Raw genomic sequence first — 18432 nt, 5'->3', positions numbered from 1 at the left:
ACCGAAAATGTTATTGGGAAAAGTCACCTGTGCACCTGGATCCCTGTGACTGTGTGAGGGTGTTTTGCAGATGGGTACATTGCAGTGGATCATCTGGAGCTGGACATCAAGGAGATGCTGGAGCTGGGGAAGAGGGCCGCCATCACCCGCAATATCAGCACCAGCGTCGTGGACGGAGAAGTCCCCAGCACGGAGAACAGGTCAGTGTGCACAGTGGGAAATGAACAGATGGCACGATAAACTAAAAACACATAATCTCATGCATTATTCATTACACTGTTAATTTAAAAGATGATTCATCTGTGTTTTATCTCTTTTCTCAGGGACTCAAACCACTATCCGTTATCAGGAGGAAGCTGTACGTTTTCTACATCCTCACTCACACTTATTACTGTATGTCTTAAACTGAGTCAGACGTAGAGGTTTGATGATGATGATGATGTGTTCAGTCTCAGATGACAGTGAAGAGTGGACCGGTGATGAGGATGAAACTCTCTCCCCTGTTCACGAACCTGCAGACCCATTTGCTCCAATGTAAGTCGATGTCAACCTCCGTCCACACGAGTGAATTATTGCTATTTGCTTTAGAGAGAAACCTACAGGGATGGATTGTTTTTAATGTCTTGTGTTTTCCGCTGCAGGGGCCACACCAGGACACTGTCCATGCCAGACATGGGTATGCAATCACAAAAACCAGACTGTTTTAACACAACACCTCAGCTCTCTGACTTTATGACAAACATTTCATCAGTCAATTGCACTGAGGTTTAATGACAAAACAAAAGTAACAAAGCAAACGTTTGTACGATGATTGTCCACACAGCCTATCCCTCTAAACTCCGTCATTAATGTCAGATTGATGAGTTATAGTTTGTTCGGTCAGCTTGGCTCAGATATTATCACTGTCTGCAGTTGGAGCTGAAAGACTGCGTATGACACTCAGGAAGTACTTTTAAAACCTTCCTGCAACAAAAATCCCTTTCTCAGTTACATCGGAGCTCACAGACATGATGCACATATTTGTAGATTCAGAGTGACTTACGTTTTATCAGATTATTGTTTTCCCTGATCAAAAAGTTAACTTCCATAAATCTACTCTGAATTTAAAGACAGGAGCTGACTAACTGAACCACTGGGCAACGTTACACTTTCCATTTATATCCCCACAACAACCACGGCAAAGCATCAACTTAAAGCTACTGATGTTGTGATACTTCTCCATTCTAAGCTCTGCAGACCTTCTGTATAGCTACTTTAAATACTGACCTATCACCATGAAACCTGTGAGATGGACAGATTGGTAAACAGGAAGATACTAACGATCAGCTAAGGGTTGGTGTATTCAGCAAATAGTACCATGCACAAGTTTAGTGTCATTAATGTTCTAGTTGAATATCTTTAAGAAAGTGTCTTATATTCATGTGTGCTGCTTGTTTATTTTCATAGGAAAACCAGAACTTAATGTCGTACACCAGCACAGTACAAGTGACATCAGTGCAGGAGGCTCCCATGTGCAGTGAGTTCCCCTGTTTCCCTCTCACACTTACACATATACAACAAGTGTAGATACACGGTTTACATGTGTATTTGTCTTTTTATCAGAGCAAGACAGGAAGCACTGCTGAAGTTAGCCACATTTTTCCATTCACCCAAACCTGTGGAGCCAGCTTCCAGGTAGGTGTCATGCACTAACATGTACAGTACCTGCTGTGTGTGCACTGACTAATACACACCTGTGAATGCACACTCACACAAACGTGTACAAACACAAATTGGATTTTGATTCCTGCTTTTCCTTCTTTTTTCACAGTAACAATGAAGTGGATACAAGTAAGTGAAAATTAAAAAAGAAAATTATTAAGAACGTAAAAACAAAACGATAAATTGGATAAATACAAATAATCATAGTTTTTAAATGAAAGTCACAAATTGTGTTAATATGTATTTCTTATAACTAAGTTAAAAAAAACCTACCATTTTTATTTGAATGTGTATAACTGAGCAAGATGATTATTCCTTTTTAAAAATGTATTGGGAATTCTTTATTGCATTAGTTCAGTCACTGAAAAAGCCATTTATCATTTGTAAAGCATGTGGCTACAAAAAACGTTCTGAGATTATTGTTATGTTTGATCAAAAACTAAATATATCTACTTGGAATTTAAAGACAGAAGCTGACAAACTGAACCACTGGGCAACATTACACTTTCCATTTGTATCCCCACAACAACCACGGCAAAGCATCAACTTAAAGCTACTGATGTTGTGATACTTCTCCATTCTAAACTCTGCAGACCTTCTGTATAATTACTTTAAATACTGACTTATCACCATGAAACACATTGATGGACAGATTGGTTGTGTAAACAGGAAGATGTTAATTATCAGTGTAATGTTAAGGGTTGGTGACTTCAGCAGACAGTACCTGGTTTAAGTGTCATTGTTGTTTCTAATTGAATGTGAAAGTGTCTCATTTTAGAAATTATAATGGTATTATCTGTGTGTGTTGCTTATTTATTTTCATAGGACACCAGGATCTTAATGTCGTCCACCAGCACAGTCACAGTGACATCAGTGAAGAAAGCTCCCATGTCGAGTGAGTCCCCTGTTTCCCTCTCACACTTACACATATACAACATGTGTAGATACATGGTTTACATGTGTATTTGTCTTTTTATCAGAGCAAGACAAGAAGCACTTCAGGAGTTAGCCACGGTTTCCCATTCACCCAAACCTGTGGAGCCAGCTTCCAGGTAGGTGTCATGCACTAATACACACCTGTGGATGCACACACACACAAACATCCACAAACACAAATGGGGTTTTGATTCTTGCTTTTCCTTCTTTTTTCACAGTAACAGTGTGGTGGATACAAGTAAGTGAGAAATTCTCCAAGGACAAAAATACACAGTCTATGTTGGAAAAAAGACAGTTAATAATGGGGGGGCGGGGGGGGGGGGGGGAAGCAAAATTTGTCAAATATAAATAAATTAAGGTTTTTAAATTAAAGTTACAAATTGTGTTAATATATTTCTCTAATAACTAAGTTGAACAAACCAATTGAAGTAATTTAATTTGGGGCCGACAGTCTTCTTTGAATATGAATAATTGTGGGCAAGATGATTATTCCTGTTAAATAATGTATTGTAAATTCTTTGTCGCATTAGTCCAGTCACTGAAAAAGTCATTTACCATTTCTGAAGCATGTGACTCGAAAAAACACTTTCGATTCCAGGTCGTGTCCTCGTGAAGCAAGAAGCAGTGGAGCTGTAAGTAGAGCTGAAAACACCCAAACAGAGAGAAATGCGGAACATGTCGACATTGCAGACAAACAGGCCTCCTTCCTTTTTAAGACTGGAAGGGGTTGCTGAGCATGAAAAGCGAGAGTTGTTTTCTTTTTGTGATTGAGAGAAGGAGACGGACAGGTGAAAGAATGCACATCCTGTACGACCAGGAGGTGACTCTGCAGAATGCGTTGGTCATTTTCAGTCATGTGCTTTAACTTTAAGATAGTGACATGAGGGGGTCACAGTTGGTACAATGTTTCACATACAGCACCAGAACACAGGAGAAAAGAAGGTGGAAGAGGAAAAGAGGATTTATTTTCTAATCTGTTTTCCACAGGCCCGATGCCACTGCAACAGCAGAAGTAGCTTTTGATCCTGATTCGATCATTTTACCTCCTCCTGACCTGTATGCTGATTTTTCCAGGGAGTAATCCCCAGACACGGTAAGAGTCAATCCCCCAGACTCCTCTCTGTCCATCACTGTGTGTTTCACATGCTGACATCGAGTTTATTTCTGTTTGTCACAGAAACACAAAGCAGACAGAAGAGCCAGGATTTGTCCGTGATGCTTTTCTTCACGCTGTGACCCGTGTCAGTCTACTAATGCTGTGACAGGGACTTCATCATCTCGACTATATGACTTAATTTATCTGACGACCATGTGCATGGATCAGTGTGACGATTTACAAGAGGAACAGGAAGTGACTCTCAGCAGCTGGAAATCTTCCCGTGCTGTTTCTGTTCTCTGAGGCACTTGGTGTGAAACCACTGAGGGACAGTATGTGAGGCTGCGGCCTCGGAGTGACTCAAGGATCGAGCTGATCCCAAACAAGGAGCTACAAACTGTTGCAGACACACACTCACACACAAACACACACACACACACACACACTCACACACACACACACTCACACATACATGTTTTCTGGATACTGTGACACTGGAGGCTCCTTGAGGGAAGATTATAAACTTTTCCTATTATAACCTGAAAAGCCAAATCTATTTTTAGTGTTGTAACAAAAGTAGATTTTTCTCACACTAGTGTATTTTTTTATGTCAAGACACTGTTACATATAGGTCTTCTGCAGTAAAAAAACATGTTTAATAATCATTAGTCCTTCCTCTGCCAGGTTGTTCCTCGTGAAAGTAATAATCCACAGTTTAGGGTCGAGCTCAGTCCAAAGAACCTAACGACTTAGCATTGTCTGAATACTGATCTTAGTCTTGTGAGGTTTGGTCTTTAGCAATAATTCAATCCCGCGAGTGACATGAACAGTTTTCATTAGTTACCTCCACCAAGGCAATGCTTTTATCAGCATTTCTTTGTTTGTTGATTTTTTAGCAGGATGACACAATAACTACAGAACCGATTTCCATGAAATTGTGTGGAGAGGTGGGACATGAGCCAAGAGAGAACCCATTCAATGTTAGGGCAGATCCAGATAAATGGATACATCCAGTTTTTACCTTGGTTAAATGGGGGATAGCCTCAGTGGGGGTGTGCGCTCTCCGAGTGCCCTCCTGGTTCAGACTCAACAGAATAACACAGCTTTTAGGAACACATTCAATATTTAATTGAAAGTGTTTATATCTTTATGCTTTTTTTTGTATATGGACAAATTCTTTTACTTTGTAATTGTATTTACTCTCATTATTTGTCAATAAACTGTGGAGGATTTAAGTAACTTGTCATGTATTTAAATGGTTCAACATGTCAGGTTCATATAAAAATGATCTTGAATTATGTACCAGTAAACAACACGGAGTATAATCTCAATTATACAACTAAAGAATTACTATAAAGTGTTCATGGTTGAACCATCTGGAGGGAAACATCACGTGTAACTTTATCGTCTTTTCTTTTTATGGAGCTGATGTCGGGCAGGTGCCACTTTTATGTGCCGCCTATTTTTTTGGATTTTCCCTCAAGATGAAGAGTAAGTGTTACAGAGGAGGAAGTAAAGTACTGATGATCACCTGAGGTCATGTTCATGTAAGACATTGTTGTTGACATCTGTCTGTGGAACATACACAAAAATAACCATCTGTCATGTGTTTATCTGTGTTTTCCAAATAGACAAAAACCTCAAGAAATTATGTTTGTTTATTGTTTTTTAATAAATACTCATTAAAGTGCAAATCATAACAGCAATATCATGCAGTGCATAACAAGATAAATCAAAACCCCAATCAGACACAGAGACACATTCTCTCTCTCACACACACACACACACGTGCAGAGACACACCCTTGTACACGTTCTTTCAAAATAACCAGTGTGTCAACACACACACACACACACACACAGACAGACAGACAGAGGTACTTACAGTTACACTAATCAGAACCCCACCACAGATAGACAGAGACTGACAAACCTTCACTTTGGTACGACACAGAAAGTGTGTATTTGATTAGGTCCTCTGGCATGTGATTGCAGCTCTAAACACACAGTAGAGTTTATATGACGAACATGCCACTAAGAGTTGCATACAGTTGAAATGCTGCAGTACTACAGTACTTTTTACTGACAGTGAATACTGGTTACATCAGAGGAGTTTTTAAATCCGGACCACAACTTCTCCTGGATATTGCATTTCATGGATCAGTGTTGTCATGAGCAGCAGTATCATGAGGAGTGGATGCATTATGATCCTGATGAGACCAGAGTAGCTCAGGACAAGTCATTAAGACACAGTAATAAAGTGTAACAGAGAAGTTTAACTGAAGGACATGAATTAGTGTTTGTATGTGTGTGTTTATGTGTGTGTCTGTTTGCATGTGCGTGTATTGCATGTATCTTTCTCTCTCTGACATCAAAGTGCACTCAGTGGTATGTGTGTTGTCGCGCACAGTGGACAACTCTACACACAACCACAGGATGTTGTAATAAAGGGTTTGAGCAGCGTAACACATACTGGGACTTTCACCGTTTCAACCCCAAATCTTCATGTTGCTCTCATAAGGCAAACATCTAAATCTCTTGACTGTTTGGTGGCTGATATCAATTTCACCTATAACAAATAAGAAATAAATAATCATGAATTAATACACAAAATATAAATGAAATATTATACACTAGAATAATTTAATAACAAAACCTCAACCCATCATTATGAAATGTTATTTCATTGCTATTCCACATTAACTTCATTAAAGTAGAAATCCTGTTTTCCCTGGTCCTTGCCTTTTTAGCCACATCACATACTTCCAGTCTATGAAACTAACAATGATAAATAACATTTTATAATAGTGACCTGAGGTTAAGTAGGATCTTAAATTATTTCAGAATGTATTACTTCATTTACGTAGTATTGTTCTGGATTTATTCATGTTTTTATTTATTTTCTAACTTATCAACACCATTACATTTCCCTTTCATATTTTTAATGACACCAGTCTAAAGCAAATTAGATACTAACTCTTCCTCCTCTGTATTAAACTGAGAACAGTAGAACTGCATCAGTCCAGAACTCTCCATCAAACACCACCAACCAAGAGAACCCACTCGGCAGGGCTGTGCGACATGACAAAATATATCATGAGGTGACAGAATATCAATTGTGCTGTGATGCTCTTCATGGTAGGCAGGGCACTTACATGAGGACAACCCAAAAAGGAGGAAGAGAGTGACCAAGACACCCAACGGGGTAATAACAAACAGGACAAAGGACTTTGACAACCAAAAAATAAAGGAGGAACTTGTATCTAATACAGGATGCTATTCCTGTCTCATAAATGTGGCTCTGGTAAGAGAAGTCTAGTACACACCCGGAAACTGTACTTTGCTAATAATACAGCACCCCGCTCCACACAACACACTCCAAACACCACGGGAGTAGTTGCAATAGACAAACAGATAATATGGCAAAGGTGAAAATGGGGAACAGCTCCTGGCAGCTTGACATTTGCAAATAAATAAACACATGAGCTTTGTGAGTTGGTGCCAACACTCGTCCCAAAGTACACAATGCCAAGACGAAAAGTAATGTCATAAGAAATCTGCTTTTACATTTGGCAACTTTACATAAACTTCTCAATAACATATACAGATATAATGTTATGTAGTTTTGATATTTGACATTATCTGGAAATGAAATGACCTACACTGAGATATCGCACAGCCCTGACAGACAGAGGAGGATAAGTGTGAGCAGCCTTCAGCTTCCACTTTACATTCTGTCAGAAGTGATCCAGTGACAGCAACAGCAGACTACACTATTCTGGTATGACTGACAGGCAAATGCAGAACATTTATAAAAGTAATAACACTGTGACGTTTGTCAATATGTAGAACCACAAACCAACTTATACAGTAACGCACAAAGTATGTGATGCAAACGGCTGGCCTCGACAAATGAGTGTTTAAGGGCAGCCTGAAAAGACGACAACAGCTGAACAGAACAAACAAACACACACACACACACACACAGGTAACAGCTCCCACAGTGTCAGAACACCGGAGTATCGTGTTTCTGCTTCTCAGCTCTTTGTTCTCAGACTCACACTTTCCTTCACCTGCTCCACTGAGCTCATAACCCACTGTGAGGGTCCTCCAAACTAACACACCAGGTCAGTCAGAAAACGGGACACTCACCCATCTGATCTGCATCACACACACTGGCTCATACACACACTCTCTGTATACATATGTAAAGAACCACTGTGTTGCGTTCTTTAAGGCAACTGGAGAAAAGGTTTCTGTGGCTTGATGCTGTCTTGCAGCAGACACACACATCTCACATGGATTTATCACCATGACCTTTGCCGCCCACTCTATCAACATCCCCTCTGTACTTACTCATGTACAGTTTGGACTCAGAGGCGGTACGCTCGTCTCAATTCGTGTTAAGGAGTCTGTGTGTGACAATTATTTAATGTATGCAATGATAATAATCATTTGGGAATGAATCTGAGTGATAGGAATCTTTGAACCGCAATTCAAAGATATAATTTAACTATAGAAATATAATTCAGTGGTAGTGAAAACTTGTGTGAGATGGTGTGTGTCTGTCTGCCGCACCAAATGCAACCTACAGTCAGTTCCATGTAACATATAGTCATTCTATTAATCTGCCAGCTCTCTAGGTTCATTATTCACCCACAAACTAAAATCTGGATAAACCTCTATGTCAGCGCAGTGCTTAAATAACAGAACTACAGTTGCTAAAAACAAACTCTAAAAAATATATATGGATCTCATACCTATATAATAATCTTCTTTCTGATTTATAAAGTCAAATTTTTGGTATATACTTTTATCAACCTTTTCAGCTACGTAATATGATATAATATAAATATAATTTAGATGGAAAACAAAAGCCAAAATCAACTGAAATCTACTTTTTAGATTTGGTAACAATCGCCAAGACACATGTTTAGTGTCATTTTCAGCAGTTGATACTAGTTTTATGGGATTTGTAAGAGGAGTGACAGTGAACTTGACCTTTGCTGACGCCAACACTGCTGTGAACTACGACCATCAACTATCACTCACTTTGTTGGCTTTCGGCAGTCCCCAGGATCAGCTGATGTTTAAACACCAAGATTCGTACCCAAGGACTGTTTCAAAAAATATTTTTTTTATAATAATCTGCCTTTCTGTTGACGGCATCCTCCTTCTTCTCTCTCTCTCTCTTTGTCAAACACAAGTGGAACAGAGGTTGAGAGGAGACAGAAAAGGGAAGCCACCACACACTGCTACACTCTCTACATCCCACATCTGCAAATGGCTTAAAACCCCACTGACATCCATATTACAGAAAGGTTAGGATTCACCGGGCCTCAGCGTGCCAGTGAGGTGATCAGACTGGCACACATTTCGAAGAAGTCCATGGTGTGTGATCCCTGACGTGGGGTGAGAAGAGGGGAGCTACCCGACAGGGATCCTGGGAGAGAGGAGCTGAGCTGGGTCAGATCGATGGCAGGGCTGGCTGAGTCGATGCTCAGTCTGGGTCTGTGGAGACCGGCTGTGGAGCCCGACCTCTGTGGAGTGGATGAACCGGACTTGAAGCCCGACGCCTCGATGATGTCATCTGGGGGTAGTGGAGGAAAACAGCATCAGCATTCAACAGAGGGGCCGGTTCATGAGTTTTATGTTTTAGTTAATACATACACTTAATCATGAAGTAAGGAACTCAGAGTGAATTTGAATAATGTGTTCTGAATTTGTATTTTAGCTGTGAAGATAACCTTCATGTTGAGTGTTTGTAATCTCAGTAACTGAAACAGTTACTGAGATTACAAATGTACTTACACTCAACATATATATGAATATATTGAAAACAATTTTCTTCTAAAATCAGTTTTAATTTCAAATTTCCCCATGCTGGTGGTTCTCTGAGACTGTACGTATTCTCAGCTCTGTCTCTCTCTTCAAGCTAACTGCTTATCTCATTTTCCACCTCTAGGGAGAAGAACCAGGACATGATGGACGAAGCTCAAACCAAAGGCTGGCAAACAACATTTTTCCCCAATAGTAGATTGCAAATTACTTCCTTCAACATCAAATACTGTTTTTTCTCCAAGCTACACCTCTCATGACCAAACCCTGTGAAGAATGTTTGTACAGAGACTGGCACCATTAGGCTTAAGGCCTAAGGTGTCACTGCTAAAAAAAAACAAAAAAACACCACAGGTAAAAGGCCAAGAAAAATAAACACACTCAAAGGGGTTTTTGCATGTTTCCTCCAGGATATCCCCAGGTTTTTGTGTGTTTTCTCCTTAATAAACAAATCGCAGAGGTTTTTTCATAGTTCCCTGCTGAATGCCTATTCTTTACCAGCCGTCTCTGCAATCTCCCTTCAGCAGTCGTCTTGGAATCTGCATCGACCCTGTTCGAAGAGTCTTGCCTCCAGCATGTGGTGCTAACCACACACAATACCTGCTGATGCAGTTTGCAGCAGGGCTCAAAATGCTGCTAAATCCATCAGCGTGGTATGATCACATAGTTCTAGCAGTGTCTCTTTTGAAGCTAAGCAGCTTTGAAACTCATGCCTGCAAATTTCCATTTCAACTGCAGCGGTGTATGTATCAATTCTATATTCGGATTGAATAAACATAAAAATAATCTGTCTGTCACTGACCATCTATGCTCTTGAAGTCGAGGAGGTAGGATCTGTTGTCCACCTGGTAGAGCTGCAGACTCATTTTCACCAGGTTGCCCGTCACTGGATTCTTTCTCCTCACTCGCAGATGATATGGGTTCACCACCTTCCACACAAAATAACAGAGCATCTAGTTTGTAAAGCGAAAAATTTGTGAACATTTCACAACTGTGTATGTGTAAGAATGGTTTACCTTCCAGTCAAAGTTAAGTTGTTTCATAGCCCTGTAAACTTCAGCCATGATATCATATGGTCTACTCTGACTTCTGATACCGAGGTGCCACTTGGCCTTCTTGACTGCCAGAGGTTTTGGTCGGGTAGTGTTGAGAGCATCCAGAGGACAACGAGACTTAGGGCTGTCAGCCAGGAGCGGAGGCATCCTCTCTGGGTGGGGTTTCATACCAGGGGGCAACGGCATGCCCTCCTCTATAAAGGAACCCTGGGGAGGACTGGAGGCCAAGTAGAACTCGCTGGCCTGTGTCATGATGCGCCGGTTGTCTATGATGAGGTGATAGGCCACTGCTAGTTGATCCTGGGGGGAGAGAGGGAGGAAAGGAATTAGAGAGAAGACTGAAGAGATAATTCACTGAAGCCAGGGACACCCCATCAGATTAATGAAGCCTAACTCTCTACACAGGACAATCAGTAAAAGCACAAGGTGAGCTTGATGTCAGATGGGAACACTGTCTTAACAGCAGTGGTTTGTATCAATAAACAGAAGAGTGAGGTAGTTATGGCAATGGTTCATTCATGCTCAACGTTAGATGCATATATAAAAACAGCCTTTTGTCTGTATTCTGCATAAATGTCCTCTGGAAGCTTACAGATATGGCTTACAGAACAGAACAGTACAACTGGAAATGATAGGGGGGGGGGGGGGCAGTGTAGCAAATAGTGCAGGTGAGATGACCATTGGACAAAAAGAAAAAATGTCAGCAATGGCGGAACTTTTTGATGGGAGACTTTGCAAATTGCTAAGGAATTACAGGCATCTAAAGACGTTACCTTCCATCAGGTGCCTTTATCACCACCTCACAAGGCTCTTGACTCTGCACTGTCCTCTAGTGGATGTATTGCAAGCACTATACGCATGTCAACGCCAAAGGATGATTGGAAGTATGAGGGCAGTGACTCTTATATCATTTGAAAAACGGTTTGCATATAAAGGCCTCAAAAATGAGTCTTAACGTGACACTCACAGTAGATTCTGCATTATTTCTAATTAGACAATAGCTTACAGGATAGATTCAGAGTTTTTCAAGTCTGTTTCAAAACAATATTGACGCACCTGTATTTTGTGGTTTGGCACTATTAAATAAAATTGCATTGATATTATGGGCTGACAACCTGTCCTGGGTGATTCTAAAGTCAGATGGAGACTGACCAAAGGCCACCTACAGCCCATAAAAGAGTAATAAGCAGTATAGATAATGGATAATGGATAAATTGAGATTAGGTCTTCATTGCTGTAACTATCCCCACTACCGCTTTTTCAATGTAGCTCAGCTGGGATCCAACTACCATCCAGGGAAACAAAAAGTGGGGAAATGATCTTAAACAGACTCTTAATTTGACAGCTCAACTTTATTTCGCTTAGTGGGACAACGGAAGTCTCAAATGAGCTGCAGCCAAACTCTGGAGTGTATTTTTATGCCGGAGAGCTGTCCACTATTCTCAACTATATAAGGGCATATTGATATCGACTTGAAAATCTCCAAACCGATCCTTGAACACTGTTTTACTGTGACCCCAAAGCTCTGAATGAAGCTATATAAAAACCTATATTATATCTACAACTACAAACTCTTGTAAATATTACAACATCATACAACAGAGAAAACACTCAAGTGTACCTGTGGATCTCCGCTGTAAAGGCTGGACACAGCCTCAGACTCAGTGCATTCAAACTTCTCACACACTTCTCTGACGGCCTCCTCATCCAGGACTGTGGAGTCATATGAAGGGTCTTCAGGGAACAGGTAGCCTGGCAGGTCCTGCTTAAACCATTCATCTTCCCTGACAGAGGATAGGATCATCACTCAATGCAAAGTACAATAAGACAAAAGTACAAATGATCGTGCTTAACTATGAAACCAAACCAATTACGATTTTATAATTCTAAATATCACAGTATATGGCATTTAAACTTTGATTAAAACTTAGTTTAAACACAATAGTCTGTTTGTGTACCAACTGTTTGGATAAGGGACCATTAACACCAGTGAGATAAAAGAAGGAGCTATTGCAAATAATTCAAATAAGTCATTCCTCAATCTAAATTATTTTGAAAAGATTAATGCGATTAGGGGTGTAAATCATTACCCTCAACCTTTAGGCAACAATACGAATTTTGACAAATTAAATGTATTAATCAATCTGTTAAAATGTCTTTGGACAACTTGGAAATATGAATGTTTTGACAATCACTAGGCCAACAAGGCCACATTTTAATCTTGTCGGTTAATGGTTAATAATAAGTTAACAAGTGTTGGTTATCGGTTAAAAAATGTATTCTACATGTAAATCACTAAATGTGATGTAAGCAAAGTAACACACATCATAGAAACGACAACCAATCATCTGACAGTGCTGACAGATTGTAGGCATTGACGATAATAAATGAACCTGTCACAAATTATTAAAAAAGACTGTAATTGCAAAAACATCCTGTGGAGGATAAAAGTCACTTGATCTGACAGAATGAAGTGATTACCTGATGTCTTTGATGGTGGCTCTCTTCAGGGGGTCAACCTGTAACATGTGCTTCAGCAGCGAAGCCACAGGGCGTGTCAGGTACTCTGGGATGTAGAAGACACCTCCTCTGATCTTCTTAAACAGCGTGGGAACATGATCATCGTCAAAGGGCAGAGTTCCACAGAGCAGGGCGTACAGGATCACTCCGGAGCTCCAGATGTCCACCTCTGGGCCTGCATAGAGCCTGACCGATGAGAGGGTGTGACAGGTTATTTAGACATTGGTTATTCATATTTATAATGTATTTGTAATAAATATGAAGATAAGATGCCGCTTGACCCGATATTTCCATTCATCTATTTGTCAACAACCAAAACTCATCTAGTGAAACATGCATAACTAGTGGATCTATAAAAACAGTCATTGTTTATACAACACGTATAAAATTCACAAACAAAGGAAGTAAAGAAGCTCATATATATAAATGTACACAATGCACAAAAATACTGAATAAATCATCTTTACAATTGTTTTACAATTCAAGTAAAACTTCATGTAAACATTACTTTCACCTGTATCCACAAAGGTTGTTTTCTGTCCAATAGGCCAAACCTATTTTGGTCCTAAAGCCATATCAATAATTGTGTCGTCTTGACATCGTTTATTGTGATTAGAGCAGAAAGAATTAGTGGATTAATCAATTACTTGATCAAAATAATCAGCAAACAAAGTGAGAAAAAGCCAAACATTTTAAATAGGTATTTCATAATTTTTGTTGTTTTTAGGACTGAGGCTCTTGGACAAAATTGCAATGGACATTTTTTCACGTTTTTAATTTAATAAAAGAAAATAATCATTAGGTGCAGTTTGATTATCATAGTGGCGTTGATCATATGTGTGATTACACACAAACATATACACGCACGCACCTTCCGGAGATGACCTCTGGAGCAGCATAGTTGGGTGACCCACAGCTTGTCCTTAAAAACTCTCCATCTGACATCATGTTTGACAGACCTATTGGCCGACCATGAGATAAACACATATTAACACCTTTGTGACTTCCCTCTGACAGTAACACGCTCTAAAGAAACAATCCTCTATTATATTATTGCTATTGATCCTTTGATACACACAGGTTAAACGGAGCACTGCCCGCCACAGGGGGGGGTAAGAGTTATACACTGTGGACACAGCTGATATCTTGATCCTCCTTTGCGCCAAGACTGTAAGCTCTGAACACAAAGCTCATCTAATTGGATGAGCCTCTCTCTGCCTGCCAAATGATGAACGCCAGAAACTCTGTGCTGTGCTGACCTTCTCTTTATCTTTCATCCCTGTTCCCTAAACACTCCCTCTCTCTGCTCACCAGTGTCTGCTGCTCTCAGCCAAAACACTTCTCCTGGTGTACACTCCCACCGCACCCAAACGATTCCCTCCCTATCAGATGACACTGGGCCTCAAGGCTTCTTGCCAGACTTGATATGAGACCTGGCCGTTGCTAGGGGAGCTCTCTCCACCCCACACACACCCTGCTGAGCACAAGGACCCTTGTGAGTTTTTGAAAATATTGCTCTCTTTCATGGAGAGGCACGGTCTCTTAACCAATCAGCTAGAACAATCATACTGCAACCGATAGGAGATTAATTCTTATCTAAAAATAAGGTTAGCAGGTGCTTGATGGTAATTTCACACTATTTTCCAAGGGTATAAATAATTGTATAATTATGATGAGTCACTTGGCTCTAATAAGACTCCAATTAACTTGGTTAATTCCAATTATCTCTGCCAAAAATCTCTCTTTCTGTTTCTTATTCCCCCCGAACATATTCACTTATGTTCTGTTACGCTCTCTCTTTTATTAAATTCCCAAACAATCCTCAGCTCCTTCCGAGCCAATTTTTTATCCCTCCCTCCCTCCGGCTATAACTGTGTGTGTAATGGAATCTTACCAAAGTCTGCAATCTTGGCGTTCTTGCTGGCATCCAGCAGGACGTTCTCAGGTTTGAGGTCTCTGTGGACCACCATGTGCCTGTGGCAGTAGTCCACACCTGAGATAATCTGCTGGAAAAGACGACGAGCTTCTGTGTCTTCAACCTGAAAGATTCAATATGAACAGACATGACTGGACTGCTTTAATGGGAATGTAATAGAAAAAGAAGTTCATGTGTCGCTACTTGTATAAATGAAAGAGTGAAACATGAAACAGGTGTGGAAAGAATGGTGGATAATCAAGTCATGTGCTGTCCTGTTTGGAACTAGTTTATAATGTGTGGGCTTGGTCAGGAAGTTTCAAAGGCTCAGGGACCACGTCATGTTCAAGTGGGATTATTAATATGATATATCGACTAATTCCAGAAATCTCTGTCTGTTTGTGGCTCACGTATCCTGGGAACTGTTCATCCTATCAGTTTCACACTTGACATGTGTAGTGTTAATGGCCCTAGGAAGTGCATTGTTGATTTTGGTGAGATTTTTGAACTAATTATTTCTGATGCGAGAGCTTACAGTAGATGGGAACTCAAATGAGCCACATAAAGATTAAATGTCTTACCCGTCCATGTTTGCAGATGTAGTCAAACAGCTCCCCTCCAGACACATACTCCATAACCATGAAGAAATCTGTGGGTGTACTTATTACCTGGTACCTACAACACAAACATACAATAGATTGACATGGAATTATAGTACATTAACTACCAAGTATGTATGTATTAACCAAAAAGTAATCATAATAGGCCATGTCTTATTTACTTTAAATTCTGCACAGCCTTAATGCACAGGAACAAAAAAAACAGAGAGGTGAGGCTGAGCTGTGATGTATGGCTGCTGAGTGTAGGTATTACTTTCATAAAAGGTCAGATATATATTATAAAGCAGAATCTCATGAATGGTTGCTCGTGGGAGACTTTACTCTTCATCACAATCAACTTCATTCCTCAATTCATTTCATGGTTTTACAAACAAAGCCAATACATCAAAAGTGGACTTTTCTCAGTTCCGCCTTCATGCCTAAGGCTCCCTGAGGCACGGTGTGTGTAGCTCAAATATATACAGTTGTGTTTATGAATGTGTTTGTCTGTGGCAGAGTGGTCCGCAGCACTCAAGCTCATGACCTGAGAGCTCACATATCTGCCATAGCTTACAGTGTGACTGTGGACTAACCATAACCCTGGCCTAAAAATAACGCAGAAATTGTTGAGAGGAGACAGAGAGAGGTGGACTGACAAGGCGAGAAAAAGGCCAAGGAGACAGAAGGAGAAAGAAAGAAAGAAGACAAGCTAAAAGAAAAATGCACAAGAGGCTGTGACACCTGGATGAAAATGGGGATTTACCCATGCAGGAATTACAACAATTTTCAGCAAATCATAACTGGAGATATGTACTGACCAGAACAGATTTCTTTATCTACTTCCAGCCTGTTAGTGATTGTGTGTGTGTGTATTGGTCTGTTTGTGTGGTGTACCTCCTGGGAGCCCAGTGGGCATGCTCAGTACAGTGCAGCTGGAGTAAACAAACAGCAACAAGCAAAGCATGCCACAACACAGAGAGAACACAACACAGCTAAAGGCCCACGAAACGACAGCCACTAATCTATCAGATCTAAGCCATTACTTCCGCCAAGGAGGATTTGTTTCCATCTGCGTTTGTTTGTCTGTTAGTTAGTTAGCAGGATTATGTAGACACTAGTGACGGATTACCATCAGTTTAAAGGAAAGATGTGTTGCTAGTGCTACCATTAAATTTGGGTAAAGATACAAATTTTTATGAGTTTGTGGCGGAGATCCAAATAAAAATATGGATCCAGTGAATTTAAACTTAGTTTCATAAGGGGACTGTTGGGCCTTGGCAGTGGTATACACTCTTCTGAGTGACATTCTAGTCTCTCTATTTATCCTGCTAGTACTGAGAATCATAACTCTGATAGAAGGACACGTTGTCTTTCTCCACTTACAGCTTGATGATGTGTGGGTGTCGGAACAGTTTGAGATTCTGGATCTCTCGTTTGATCTTCCCCACGACATCGAGACTGCGGATCCTCTGTCTGTTTAGGATCTTTACAGCCACTTTATGGCCTGTCAACTGGTGCTCTCCAACTAAAAACAATGAAAACACAGATATGAAGTAGCTGTATTCACAGATGAAAAAGAAAACACATACAACCTTATACAGGCAGATGGACACAATGCAAAGAGGCAGAGAGGTGGAGTAAACGGTAAAAGTTTAATTTAACAACCTGCCTGAGGAAATATGGCAGTTGATTTCACCTAATTATCCTTATTTTTATTGTAATGGGAGGTCAGGTTCAAATCTGTGTCACATGTTAAGTGTTTACATTCTTTAATGGCTGTATTTTCATTTGTTTTACGTTATCTCCCATGTTTTATTACTGTGTTTTGTTATTTGTGAAGTTTTTTGAAACGGGCTTGAGGTTTTGGCTCCATTGTAACCATGTCATTGTGCAGAGTGCTGTTGCTCTGTTGTTCAGTTGTTATTGGAGCTGCCAAACCCCAATCACAGCTTGACCACCATTAAATACATGCAGGGGTGGACTGGCCATCTGGCATACCGGGCATAATCCCGGTGGGCCGTTGACCCAATGTGGGCCGGTCTGGTCCGCTATGTTGTTGTTTTGTTTTTTTTCTCTTCTTCCTCTCTAAATTCCCTCCAATTGGGCCGGCCAATTGGCTACAGAGGGCTAGCAGTGTGTTGCCAGCATCGACACATATTATTGGTCTATTGTTTGTCATTGTCAATCAATCATGGGCTGACAGGCTCAGAGAGCCCCGACAGTGCTGTCAATCACATCACAAACCGGGGGCGGGGGGGGGGGGCGGGACCTCATGGCATTGGCGGGGGGGGGGGGTCGCGGGACTGGCTGCTGCTGAGACAGAAACTTAACTTAATGGATAATAAGAGTAAAAAAACGCCCGGGTGGCGCTGAGAAGCATCGGGAAAAAAAGCTGAAGTCTCTGGAGGTGGAGGCTGCTAAATGTGCCAAACTGACGGACCTATGTGGTGCCGGGTTCACCAGCCCAGCAGCAGCAGGTGCGCCGGGAGACGAGCGAGGAGGACTCGACAATGATGAGCGAGTGGAGGCAGACATGTGAGCGCGCATTTTCAATACATTCTCAAAACTGGCTCGTTACTTGAGCAGCGGAGGTTGGCGGAGGTTGGCGTCGCACGCCTCTACCCACGGCGCACCCCCCTCTCTCTCTCTCTCACTCTCTCACTCTCTCTCACTCTCTCTCGCTGCCCCCTCCCTCCTGAGATGTGCAGGTCCGGTGGCGTGTTTGCCGTTGGGGGGGGGGGGGGGGGGGGGGGTGCAGCGCTCCGCAGGTTCA

At 41.0% G+C, this 18432-nt stretch overlaps 1 protein-coding gene across 1 annotated transcript in view; it reads right to left on the bottom strand.

Annotated features, from left to right (window-relative positions):
* Positions 1 to 5381: 5381 nt before the first annotated feature.
* prkaa2 (protein kinase, AMP-activated, alpha 2 catalytic subunit) overlaps positions 5382 to 18432 on the bottom strand; it is a 14493-nt gene continuing 1442 nt past the window's right edge. The window contains exons 2-10 of the mRNA XM_061078800.1: positions 17043 to 17184; positions 15642 to 15735; positions 15040 to 15184; positions 14017 to 14104; positions 13107 to 13331; positions 12247 to 12409; positions 10587 to 10925; positions 10373 to 10499; positions 5382 to 9322 (exon numbers count right to left, since the gene is read on the bottom strand). Of these exons, the coding sequence (XP_060934783.1) occupies positions 9072 to 9322; positions 10373 to 10499; positions 10587 to 10925; positions 12247 to 12409; positions 13107 to 13331; positions 14017 to 14104; positions 15040 to 15184; positions 15642 to 15735; positions 17043 to 17184 (1574 nt within the window). The 3' untranslated portion in view covers positions 5382 to 9071. The remainder of the gene's footprint in view (positions 9323 to 10372; positions 10500 to 10586; positions 10926 to 12246; positions 12410 to 13106; positions 13332 to 14016; positions 14105 to 15039; positions 15185 to 15641; positions 15736 to 17042; positions 17185 to 18432) is intronic.

The sequence above is a fragment of the Limanda limanda genome, chromosome 9, assembly GCF_963576545.1.
Source record: "Limanda limanda chromosome 9, fLimLim1.1, whole genome shotgun sequence".
NCBI lineage: Eukaryota > Metazoa > Chordata > Actinopteri > Pleuronectiformes > Pleuronectidae > Limanda > Limanda limanda.
Note: the sequence above shows the minus strand (reverse complement) of the source record. Positions and strands in the feature narration are given on the sequence as shown.